Source organism: Aquarana catesbeiana, linkage group LG03, assembly GCF_042186555.1.
Source record: "Aquarana catesbeiana isolate 2022-GZ linkage group LG03, ASM4218655v1, whole genome shotgun sequence".
Taxonomy (NCBI): Eukaryota; Metazoa; Chordata; class Amphibia; order Anura; family Ranidae; genus Aquarana; species Aquarana catesbeiana.
This window is the reverse complement of record NC_133326.1, coordinates 118,527,602-118,540,752: the sequence shown is the minus strand read 5'-3', so window position 1 is coordinate 118,540,752 and position 13,151 is coordinate 118,527,602. Positions and strand designations below refer to the sequence as shown.

Below are 13,151 nucleotides of genomic sequence, written 5' to 3'. Positions count from 1 at the left end.
ATTCTCTAAATGGTGCCAATACCAAGCAGCCGATGTCCTGTGTTGAGAATGCAGCAGGGCAGCCACTCGGCATGGGATACAGAAGCAAGTGGAGATCACTGGAGTAGTAATGTCTAGTAATGCGGCCCCCCCCCACCCCAAAGCACCTTGTTGATGAGGACAAGGGCCTCTTCTCGACAACCCTGGCCGTTGGTTGTCAGAGTCTGCGGGCGAGGGACTTATCGGAATCCGGGAGCCCCCTTTAATAAGGGGGGCCCCCAGATCCCGGCCCCCCACCCTATGTGAATGAGTATGAGGTACATCATACCCCTACCCATTCACCTAGGGAAAAAAGTGTCAATAAAAAAAACACACTACACAGGTTTTAAAGTAATTTATTAGGCAGCTCCGGGGGTCTTCTTCCGACTTATATAGGCATGGGGCGTGGTCATCGGGTGATGTCATCCGGTGACCCCACCCCTATGACGTCACAGTCCCATCATGCCCCGGAACTGTGATGTCATAAGGGGGCGTGATCACCGGATGACATCACCCGGTAACCACGCCCCATGCCTATATAAGTCATTGCGAGGCGCTCACACAGCATTATAGCGGGAGAGAGCGACGTGTCAACATCAGAAGAAGTGAAGAGAGAAGAAGACGGCGAAGAAGACCGGGCCACCGCTAGCAAGAGAGCGGCAAAAGAGCAGAAGATAGCGGAGGAGCCCGGCAGAAGAACTGGACACCGGGAGAAGAACCGGACACTGGGAGAAGAGGCCGGAGAGAGCGGAGAAGAACCGGACATCGGGAGAAGAGGCCGGAGAGACCCCCGAAGTCGGAAGAAGACCCCCGGAGCTGCCTAATAAATTACTTTAAAAACCTGTGTAGTGTGTTTTTTTATTGACACTTTTTTCCCTAGGTGAATGGGTAGGGGTACGATGTACCCCATACTCATTCATATAGGGTGGGGGGCCGGTTTCTGGGGGCCCCCATTATTAAAGGGGGCTCCCAGATTCTGATAAGCTCCTCGCCCGCAGACCCCGACAACCAACGACCAGGGTTGTCGGGAAGAGGCCCTTGTCCTCATCAACATGGGGACAAGGTGCTTTGGAGGGGGGGCCGCAGGGCGCCCCCCTCCCCCAAAGCACCCACCCCCCATGTTGAGGGCATGCGGCCTGGTACGGTTCAGGAGGGGGGGCGCTCGCTCATCCCCACCCCCTTTCCTGACCGGCCGGGCTGCGTGCTCGGATAAGGGTCTGGTATGGATTTTGGGGGGGACCCCCATGCCGTTTTTTCGGCATAGGGGGTTCCCCTTAAAATCCATACCAGACCTAAGGGCCTGGTATGCTCCCAGAGGGGAATTCCCTCTTGCGCTCACTGCAATAGGAAAATATGTTTTTCCTATTGCAGCTAGCGCAAGATGTACAGTACCCTGTCGCCGGCAACCAGCGCGATGGGATCGCGCTGGAAACATTCTCGCGGCTGCGTACTGTAGTTTGTACAAAAGTCCGATGGTTTTGTGTGCACATGATCGGACTTTGCTCCATCAGACTTTTGTTACCGGAAAGTTTGCGCGTTCGCACAGCCAACAAAAGTCCGATGAAAACAGAAAAAGTTTGTCCGATGGAGCGTACACACGGTCGGATGTTGCTCCAAAACAGCTAATTTGCATGTTTGTTGTCAAAAAGTCCGATCGTGTGTACGGGCCTTAAGAATAGCATACCTTCACTAACTTAAATAATATTTACAATTGTAAACTGTATGTAGAGTTGCCACCTCATCCCTTTAAAACTGAACACATATTAATCACACAGGTTCTGTGGATAATTAAGGTGGTAATTAAACTCACTTGGTGCCTTATCTGCATTAAATTAGCCTCAGAAACTGTGTAATTCATATGTGTTCAGGTTTAAAGGGATGAGGTGGCAACCTTAACTGTATGGTACAGTCCAAATATGGAAAAAATAAATGTATGAAGATGACTTGTAAAAAATTAAAAAAGATATTTATAACAAAGAATTATTGTAGAACACCGATTCATTGAATTCCATTGAGGAACAGAAAAAGGGGCCAACTAGACGACTATAGCATGCAAAGGGTTCTTTACTGCAAGAGCCATAGTCTTTCAGAGCAACTGCTGTAACAGACTGGATGCATATCTAAAACTTGTACTGTAACATTTCAACCAGAGGATTAGCCCATGGCAGACAAGCAACATATGAGAGGATCTTCCATTCCCAGATGTAGCCTGTTAAGGGGAAACATGATAGAAGGAGACGGGAGCTGTGACATGATGAGCATCCAGATTTGTTGGTGATCTCCATGCTGGATCATCCTCTCTCTACTGCCTAATATTACCATCTCTGTTGTAAGTGCATATTTTAGCTTAAATAAACCCCCCGTTTTTACATACTATGCGATGAGCTCTCTTTCTGTGTTCCGTTATCCTGCACACACACCTGAGTGAAGCACAGTGATCATCCTAAGTGAGGCAAGCTGTGCTGGGACACTGTGGATTATACTTTCAGTGTGGAGCCAGAGTTCAGAGTAATGCCCCGTACACACGGTCGGATTTTCCAATGGAAAATGTCCGATCGGAGCGTGTTGTCGGAAATTCCGACCGTGTGTGGGCTCCATCGGACATTTTCCATCGGATTTTCCGACACACAAAGTTGGAGAGCAGGAGATAAAATTTTCCGACAACAAAATCCGTTGTCGGAAATTCCGATCGTGTGTACACAAATCCGACGGACAAAGTGCCACGCATGCTCAGAATAAATAAAGAGATGAAAGCTATTGGCCACTGCCCCGTTTATAGTCCCGACGTACGTGTTTTACGTCACCGCGTTCAGAACGATCGGATTTTCCGACAACTTTGTGTGACCGTGTGTATGCAAGACAAGTTTGAGCCAACATCCGTCGGAAAAAATCCTAGGATTTTGTTGTCAGAATGTCCGAACAAAGTCCGACCGTGTGTACACCCTATAAGAGGTGTTGGGACGCTGAGCCTGGAGCTGTTGGATCCATCCATCCATCCATCTTGGAGGTCGGGAGACACACAGATGATGTGGCCAGGCATCCAGCATTTTCTTACCTCATGCGTTAGATGATCTCTTATAATTTAGAGATCATCGGGACTTGGTAAGAGGCCAATTTAAATTTAATTTGGATTGTTATACTTTATTATGGAAGGATGGATAGCACATCCAGTTGGTGGAATACTAATGGAATATTTTTTGATACACATGGACACTTGTTTATTGAACTCTTTATTTATCACTAGTTGATTCACTGTGTTTGCTAATTATTCCAGAAGTTGTGCCATTCCAGAACTGTATTTTTAAGGGCATGGCAGCCCCCTTTTATTTAAAGGAAATTAAAAAACTTCACAAAAGATAGCAATTTCCCATGCAGAGGTTCCACCATTACTTTAACTTGAACAATACCTTAGCCTCCTGGCTTAAGGAGCGAGAAAGAGTGAAGGCACGAGAGCTCAGCCTGCTCTCCAACAACACAACCTGCTGTCCTGTCACTACTGAGAACAGTCGCTCTGTACAGCAGTAGCTCCAGTGGGGCGAGGGCAGGTGAGAAGGCAAACACGTAGCCAGAGACACCTGGCACACTAATGCACAGGGGGTGATTAGGGTGTTTCCAGGCACATCCGCCAGAGCCCATGCGCACGCCTACGAATACTGATTAATTTCCCAGGAAGGAAATCCCTCTGTTCACTGTCCTGGGTGGAGGCACTGCCTACTTTATTATGAACCCCACTTTTCCACTTCCAGAAGATTCTGGTTCTCTTATTTACCTGCATGCTTAGCGCAATATCCTGTTTGGAGAGGGCCATTTCTCATAACCCCTGAAAAGAGGACTACATGGGATTACTAGGAGGGTTAGTGTTAAGGTAAGTATTACAGTGAGGCCAATGAAAATGGGTGCTTAAGGTGGGGAATTGTTTTTTGCTGCATGGGTGCTGCTTCCAAATTTAAAGCGCATTTACGGTCAAAATTTAAAACCAAATATTAATTTCCACATTCTATTTCTATTATTTCTAGACTACTCCTACTAATCGGAATGATCTTAAAGTATGTAAACTTACTTTGTGAAGATAGCCTCGCATTTACTTCTTTGAATTCTGTGACACATATTTGTTATGCCCTGTGGGTAGGCACTGCTGTGTCACACATTTCACTAAGCCTGCCTTCTGAGCTACAGAGGTACTGAGAGGAGGAGTTTTGGGAGTCAGTACACAAATCAGTTTGCAGGTAGCAAGGTACCATGGGATATGTAGTCTTTAGAAATTAAAAATTAAGAGCAGAGGAGAAGTTGCAAAGCTTTCAGAGAATTCAGGAAGTTGTGGAAAGAGATGGCCAGCACATAGGCACCACTTACAACATGAAAGGAGATTTTTCAAGTAAGCCTAGCCTGCATTGTCAAATATAACTATTATTTGTATTGTTATTACAATGCTGATGTTATAAAATAACAGTGTATGCTGCAACCATAGATCTTCTTTAACAGCTCCATATACCAGAAACATACCAGTAGATAACACAGGAAGTTGCTGAGACTGAATAGAAATGTTACCTTCTGGTTATATAGCATGGCAGGTGTGTGTATGGATTGTAACAACAACTACACAGAACAACAATATTTTGATGTGAATATGTAATCTGTCTCTTATGCTAGAATACTACATTATGCTAACCTAATAAAAAAGGTGAATGTTTAAGTTAATGTGGTTTCTGTGATAGAAACTTTGGTTGAGCTGCAATGATTGTTAAAAGGGGGGCTTCTATGATGACTGTAGTCTTGCATTTATTGACAGTAATCCCACAATACACAGCTACACTTTGATTTTATAGAATAGCAATGAACAATACAAAATCCATTGTGTAATAGGGACCACACAGAACACAGCATGGCCTATTGAATGATCTTTTTTGAGCTTGGGGTTGTTCATTGATCTATCAAATTACCTCCCAACTTTTTGAAATGATATAGAAGGACACCTTTTAGTACACTCTATGTAGGCAAAGGACACATACCAGACACGGCACCAGTTACACTGACCACAAAGATCTAATATCTCTACTTCTCCTTTATATATATATATATATATATATATATATATATATATATATATATACGTATATATGTATTTTTTTCCTGGTACACACTCACCTCACCCCTGCTTGCATTTTTAAGGGTCTCATGTGTGTTGTTTGTAGGGTGTTGTTCAATAGAAGACTGCACTTCTGATGGACTCAAAAAAACCTCTGGATGCTGAGAAAATCAAATAATTTGTTAATGCAGACCACCTAGATATGTGTGACTGGCTTAGTTCAATAAATAAATCTAGTTTTTTGGTGGCAATTCTTAAGGGCAAGAGCTCATAGCAATTAATTGGAATGTACTGTATTGTAGTTCTGATTGGACGCTATGGGCTCTTGCACTTAAAGCATGACTATAGGCTAGCAGTTCCGTACATGCACAATTGAAACACACATATGCATCTTTTTATGCACCAGAAAATTGGTAATTGTTAAGATTCGCCAAATACTGTCAGACAGCATAGTCAGGTCATTAACTTTGATTTCCTCCACTGCAGTTAAAGCAATACAACTTTGTAAATGATCTGTTGAAGCCAGTAATTGGACAGTGAAAGAACAGCAGCACATTTATGAAGTCATCCCTGTGCTTCTTCCTCCTATCACCAAGCTTTCTGTGCTAGACTGACAGCATTATTCAGTGTTGTAGAACCTGATTGGTTTACCTTGCTGCCCCTTTCTCTCCTAGTTCTGTTCTACAGGGAATTACAGCAGATTGATATAAAAACTGGTTGCATTATTATTTTGAAATAGTTTTAAGATTTTTTTCTTTTATTGAATGCATAACTGGATTAGATGTTGATCATTTTAAAAAACACGCTTTTTTTATTGAAAATACTTGGTATGCACAGGTTTAGTGTTGCAACAGTAAAATGATCAATCTTGCTCTTCTATATTTTGTGATTTCCCTTAAAATCGGGACATTAGTTGGTAGACAGACATCTGGAGTGTATTTGTCTGTGTGCAGATCACAGTGTGTGCCTGCATGAGCCCCGCTCATTAGATACTGATTAACATGGAAATTCAGAGCACAGTACTGCAAGGACAAAAATAAATAATATTTACCAGCATTCACTTTTTATCTATTCACAATGAATTCTATCTCAAGTCTGCCGATTGCTCACGGTAATCCATCTCTCCCTAGTATACAACATACCCGGTCTACCTGTTTTTTAGGAATGAGATGCCAGCCTCACTATACATAGCATAATAACTACAGGGACACTCGGAAGTATAACCCCCTTATCCATCCCACTAGCTTTATAAATATCCCAAATGTATAGACATTTCTTCACAGACTCATTTCATCTTCCACTATGATAAAAATTGAGTTTAAGTGGCGTGTCTCTGAATTAATTCAGTGCCTGACATTAGAGCAGGAGGGATGTTATTTATTGCAGCTCAAGGGGAGGAAACTCCTTGAATTATTCAACAGGACCCCTCCTTTTTTACTCTGTACTGTCTCATGGGGGAAATTAGGCAGAAGCTTCCCCTTGTCCACCTCCCACTAGCCCTGAGGGGTGATATGAAAAGATATCGACAGCTTGTTAGTTCAGATTATAAATGAGACAAGAGAGAAAAGCTAAGGAACATAAGGAGGGGAGAGGAAGAGATTGACAGGTGGTTAGATTCCATACTGTCACCAGTTGTTCAGGCACTTTTCATAAACATTTCTGGCCAAGCTTCCACATAATCTAAATATGAGTAAAGGTTCCGACAGGCAATAGAGATCACAAGCTGACCAGGTGTTGATGGTTGGATTGGGACATTTCTGTAGGTCTGTAGGCTATCTTTGACACCCATTAGCCAAAACATCTTAGATGGAAAGTCAATCATTGGGAATGGAATGTGCATGTCCAACCACTATGGTTTTCCCCATGATAGGCTGGTTCCTGATCACTCTCTCCTTCCATTTCCATAGGAACAAGCATGTAAACCTGTTTTTACAGTGTTTACTGGAACAATACATTTGCACTAAACTCCGGTTAAAGAGAACTATCCTATTCAAGTATGCATTCTTAACTTAAAAACTACCCTCTATTGCTCTCACCCTCTTCCAAACCTCCACATTTGTTTCACAGTTTCTTTTATTTTTATAAAACTGCCTGTTACATGGTGGCTATGTTTGTTCTCCTTGGTTCAAGTATATGTAGGAATATAACAACCCTCTCTTGCTCACTCCCAAGATTGACTAGGGACTAAGGTGTTTGAAGAGTGCATAGTGCAGTGCACATGACTCCAACTGATATACACAGCTTGTCCCAAACTTATTGGGGTGAAGGGGGACGAGGAGAGCTTTGGGAATTCACTGAAGACATTACAAAGAGGCAGCAAAACACAGTAAGAAACAATCTCATTAAAAATAGATTACAAGGCTATTAAGAAGTGGATAAATATATGTTATTTTTGGGGGAAAAGTTTATAGTTTAGTGTCACTTTAATGATCCAACCACTGGGTCATGCATGAACTGACAGCAAAGTAGCTAGTGTTTTTAGGTATTTAACTATTGGTAAATAAAATAAAAATAAAATGAATTATATGAATAATTGTACTTTACACTTCTTACCTCAGACTTCAGTAGCAACAGTTGCAATGATACAGTCGGAGTCCCACCGGATGCAGTCTTCAGTTCTGTTCCCTAAAGAGGTGTAAGATGGGGTATTAGCTTTGTCTATTCCAACCTTTCTCAATATTTTTAACATGGAAAAACTCATTAAATCGTTTTTTGATTTCTTAGGAAACCCCTGCTGATAATTATTATATCTATGCCTCGTGGTACATTACCATGAACAGAAAGTTTTAGATATAAGAATATATAAAATACATTTTGCATTCTCCCCATATTTGACACCCAGGGATGTTCTATACAAGAAAATGAGTTTAGTAATATTCATGAAATTAAAAAAAACATTGATCAGAAAAAAAGCACAGTGATAATTGTAGTGTTCTCTCACATTGTAGTGAGTGGATTAATGCATTCTTACATTGAAAAACAAAAGGACCTCCTTAAATTGGTGGTCAGTGGTAGAAAGGCCTCATTACACTATTATATTGATGGTCAGTAAAAAGTATACCGTATTCCCGTTACAGATGGCTAAAACGGTAAATTGTGTCAGTGGTTAACAGTGGCGGACAGATCGTAATAAAAAAACGCAATGGGCGGGGTCCTGATGACCAGTATCGTTGGTCAATTCAGGTAACAGGTTACCAGCTCACCTAATAGGATGGTGTTCCTTGTCAGAACAGGAGAAGTAGTCAAAATAAAAGGGGAGTGGGGATAGGACCCAAGGTGTCCTTACCTTCAGTGAAGGAAAAGGAACAAACTGTGGTTTAACCTGATATAACTTTATTAGAACAATTAGTAGAAAAACATTTTAATCATTGAAAGGAAAGCATAAACAATAGGAGATTGTATAAGGTAAAAACTGACAAAGTTGTCACTTAAAAACGCATGCCCATGAGCTCAGCCATATCCCAGTCATCCACACGTGTCAATCATCTCAAGTAATTAAGTGTGACAATATATAATGCTTACATATGTTTAGGCAGGTGAGTTCCGGGAAACCTAGGTAGCACAAGTCGGTACCCGTATTGTGCTTAACCATGGACCTCCAGACTCCCTATATGCCTATAGGGTGAAGAAACCCACGTCACAAGTGGGTGAAACATGTCGGTGTGTGTGCCTACGCATGCCCTCTGCTGATAGCCAACTTGGGCTTTTCATCACTCCTTAGCCCTCATCCTATCTCCGCAAACTGGAAATCCACAAACAACCGAAAACTGGAAGTAAATGGCCAGGTGGCCCCATGCTCGTTTTGAGTGGATAACATCCTGTGCATGTCACCAGGACTAGGAATACAGAGATTCGCATCCTGCACACCTGTGGACCCCTGCAAAGGACTCTGGATTCACCACCTTGTCACTGCTATTGAGGACCAATCTAATATCATCTAAACAGTGAGTCTCTTTTCAACTGGTATATCCAGCAAGCAATCACAGCCTGAACTTTTAAAAAAATAAAAAAATAAAAAATAAAATTTTTTTTTTTTTGGAGGCTCTGTATTTTGACTCAACTGACTATATTTTCCTATCCAATCTATATGCGGTGCTATCTTTAACCACTTAAGGACCGCCTAACGCCGATTTACGTCGGCAAAGCGGCACGGGCAGGCAAAATCACGTACATGTACGTGATTTGCCTTCCGCGGGTGGGGGGTCCGATGGGACCCCCCCCCGGTGCCCGAGGCGGTCCCGTTCTGTTCCCCGGCGATCCGAGATGAGGGGGAGGCCATCCGTTCGTGGCCCCCCCCTCGCGATCGCCGCCGGCCAATGGGAACATTCCTTTGCTGCTGTATGCTAAACAGCAGCAAAGGAAATGATGTCATCTCCCCTCGGCTCGGTATTCCGTTCCAGCGCCGAGGGGAGAAGACATCAATGTAAGTGCACAACACACTACACACACAGTAGAACATGCCAGGCACACAAAACACCCCGATCCCCCCCCCGATCGCCCCCCGATCCCCCCCCAATCACCCCCCCCCCGTCACAAACTGACACCAGCAGGTTTTTTTTTTTTTTTTTTTTTTTTTTTCTGATTACTGCATAGTGTCAGTTTGTGACAGTTACAGTGTTGGGACAGTTAGTATTACCCCCCTTTAGGTCTAGGGTACCCCCTAACCCCCCCAATAAAGTTTTAACCCCTTGATCACCCCCTGTCACCAGTGTTGCTAAGCGATCATTTTTCTGATCGCTGTATTAGTGTCACTGGTGACGCTAGTTAGGGACCTAAATATTTAGGTTCGCCGTCAGCGTTTTATAGTGTCAGGGACCCCCATATACTATCTAATAAATGTTTTAACCCCTTGATTGCCCCCTAGTTAACCCTTTCACCACTGATCACCGTATAAACGTTACGGTTGACGCTGGTTAGTTCGTTTATTTTTTATAGTGTCAGGGCACCCGCCGTTTATTACCGAATAAAGGTTTAGCCCCCTGATCGCCCGGCGGTGATATGCGTCGCCCCAGGCAGCGTCAGATTAGCGCCAGTACCGCTAACACCCACGCACGCAGCATACGCCTCCCTTAGTGGTATAGTATCTGTACGGATCAATATCTGATCCGATCAGATCTATACTAGCGTCCCCAGCAGTTTAGGGTTCCCAAAAACGCAGTGTTAGCGGGATCAGCCCAGATACCCGCTAGCACCTGCGTTTTGCCCCTCTGCCCGGCCCACCCAAGTGCAGTATCGATCGATCGCTGTCACTTACAAAACACTAAACGCATAACTGCAGCGTTCGCAGAGTCAGGCCTGATCCCTGCGATCGCTAACAGTTTTTTTGGTAGCATTTTGGTGAACTGGCAAGCAAGCACCAGGCAGCGTCAGGTTAGCGCCAGTAGCGCTAACACCCACGCACGCACCGTACACCTCCCTTAGTGGTATAGTATCTGATCGGATCAATATCTGATCCGATCAGATCTATACTAGCGTCCCCAGCAGTTTAGGGTTCCCAAAAACGCAGTGTTAGCGGGATCAGCCCAGATACCTGCTAGCACCTGCGTTTTGCCCCTCCGCCCGGCCCGGCCCACCCAAGTGCAGTATCGATCGATCACTGTCCCTTACAAAACACTAAACGCATAACTGCAGCGTTCGCAGAGTCAGGCCTGATCCCTGCGATCGCTAACAGTTTTTTTGGTAGCGTTTTGGTGAACTGGCAAGCACCAGCCCCAGGCAGCGTCAGGTTAGCGCCAGTACTGCTAACACCCACGCATGCAGCATACACCTCCCTTAGTGGTATAGTATCTGAACGGATCAATATCTGATCCGATCAGATCTATACTAGCGTCCCCAGCAGTTTAGGGTTCCCAAAAACGCAGTGTTAGCGGGATCAGCCCAGATACCTGCTAGCACCTGCGTTTTGCCCCTCCGCCCGGCCCAGCCCAGCCCAGCCCACCCAAGTGCAGTATCGATCGATCACTGACACTTACAAAACACTAAACGCATAACTGCAGCGTTTGCAGAGTCAGGCCTTGATCCCTGCGATCGCTAACAGTTTTTTTGGTAGCGTTTTGGTGAACTGGCAAGCACCAGCGGCCTAGTACACCCCGCTCGTAGTCAAACCAGCACTGCAGCAACACTTGGTGACGTGGCGAGTCCCATAAGTGCAGTTCAAGCTGGTGAGGTGACAAGCACAAGTAGTGTCCCGCTGCCACCAAAAAGACAAACACAGGCCCGTCGTGCCCATAGTGCCCTTCCTGCTGCATTCGCCAATCCTAATTGGGAACCCACCACTTCTGCAGCGCCCGTACTTCCCCCATTCACATCCCCAATCAAATGCAGTCGGCTGCATGAGAGGCATTTTCTTTATGTCCTCCCGAGTACCCCTACCCAACGAACCCCCAAAAAAGATGTTGTGTCTGCAGGAAGCGCGGATATAGGCGTGACACCCGCTATTATTGTCCCTCCTGTCCTGACAATCCTGGTCTTTGCATTGGTGAATGTTTTGAACGCTACCATGCACTAGTTGAGTATTAGCGTAGGGTACAGCATTGCACAGACTAGGCACACTTTCACAGGGTCTCCCAAGATGCCATCGCATTTTGTGAGACCCGAACCTGGAACCGGTTACAGTTACAAAAGTTAGTTACAAAAAAAGTGTCAAAAAAAAAATATATATATAAAATAAAAAAAAAATAGTTGTCGTTTTATTGTTCTCTCTCTCTCTATTCTCTCTCTATTGTTCTGCTCTTTTTTACTGTATTCTATTCTGCAATGTTTTATTGTTATTATGTTTTATCATGTTTGCTTTTTCAGGTATGCAATTTTTTATACTTTACCGTTTACTGTGCTTTATTGTTAACCATTTTTTTGTCTTCAGGTACGCCATTCACGACTTTGAGTGGTTATACCAGAATGATGCCTGCAGATTTAGGTATCATCTTGGTATCATTCTTTTCAGCCAGCGGTCGGCTTTCATGTAAAAGCAATCCTAGCGGCTAATTAGCCTCTAGACTGCTTTTACAAGCCGTGGGAGGGAATGCCCCCCCCCCACCGTCTTCCGTGTTTTTCTCTGGCTCTCCTGTCTCAACAGGGAACCTGAGAATGCAGCCGGTGATTCAGCCAGCTGACCATAGAGCTGATCAGAGACCAGAGTGGCTCCAAACATCTCTATGGCCTAAGAAACCGGAAGCTACGAGCATTTTATGACTTAGATTTCGCCGGATGTAAATAGCGCCATTGGGAAATTGGGGAAGCATTTTATCACACCGATCTTGGTGTGGTCAGATGCTTTGAGGGCAGAGGAGAGATCTAGGGTCTAATAGACCCCAATTTTTTCAAAAAAGAGTACCTGTCACTACCTATTGCTATCATAGGGGATATTTACATTCCCCGAGATAACAATAAAAATGATTAAAAAAAAAAAATATGAAAGGAACAGTTTAAAAATAAGATAAAAAAAGCAGAAAAATAATAAAGAAAAAAAAAAAAAAAAAAGCACCCCTGTCGCCCCCTGCTCTCGCGCTAAGGCGAACGCAATCGGCGGTCTGTCGTCAAACGTAAACAGCAATTGCACCATGCATGTGAGGTATCACCGCGAAGGTCAGATCGAGGGCAGTAATTTTTGCAGTAGACCTCCTCTGTAGATCTAAAGTGGTAACCTGTAAAGGCTTTTAAAGGCTTTTAAAAATGTATTTATTTTGTTGCCACTGCACGTTTGTGCGCAATTTTAAAGCATGTCATGTTTGGTATCCATGTACTCGGCCTAAGATCATCTTTTTTATTTCATCAAACATTTGGGCAATATAGTGTGTTTTAGTGCATTAAAATTTAAAAAAGTGTGTTTTTTCCCCAAAAAATGCGTTTGAAAAATCGCTGCGCAAATACTGTGTGAAAAAAAAAAATGAAACACCCACCATTTTAATCTGTTGGGCATTTGCTTTAAAAAAATAAATAATGTTTGGGGGTTCAAAGTAATTTTTTTGCAAAAAAAAAATAACTTTTTCATGTAAACAATAAGTGTCAGAAAGGGCTTTGTCTTCAAGTGGTTAGAAGAGTGGGTGAT

General features: G+C 43.7%; 1 protein-coding gene across 1 annotated transcript in view; it reads right to left on the bottom strand.

The window, feature by feature from the left end:
• CCDC33 (coiled-coil domain containing 33) overlaps positions 1 to 13,151 on the bottom strand; it is a 207,573-nt gene that overhangs the window by 94,372 nt on the left and 100,050 nt on the right. The window contains exons 12-13 of the mRNA XM_073619065.1: positions 7,658 to 7,729; positions 5,164 to 5,265 (exon numbers count right to left, since the gene is read on the bottom strand). Coding sequence (XP_073475166.1) covers positions 5,164 to 5,265; positions 7,658 to 7,729 — 174 coding nt within the window. The remainder of the gene's footprint in view (positions 1 to 5,163; positions 5,266 to 7,657; positions 7,730 to 13,151) is intronic.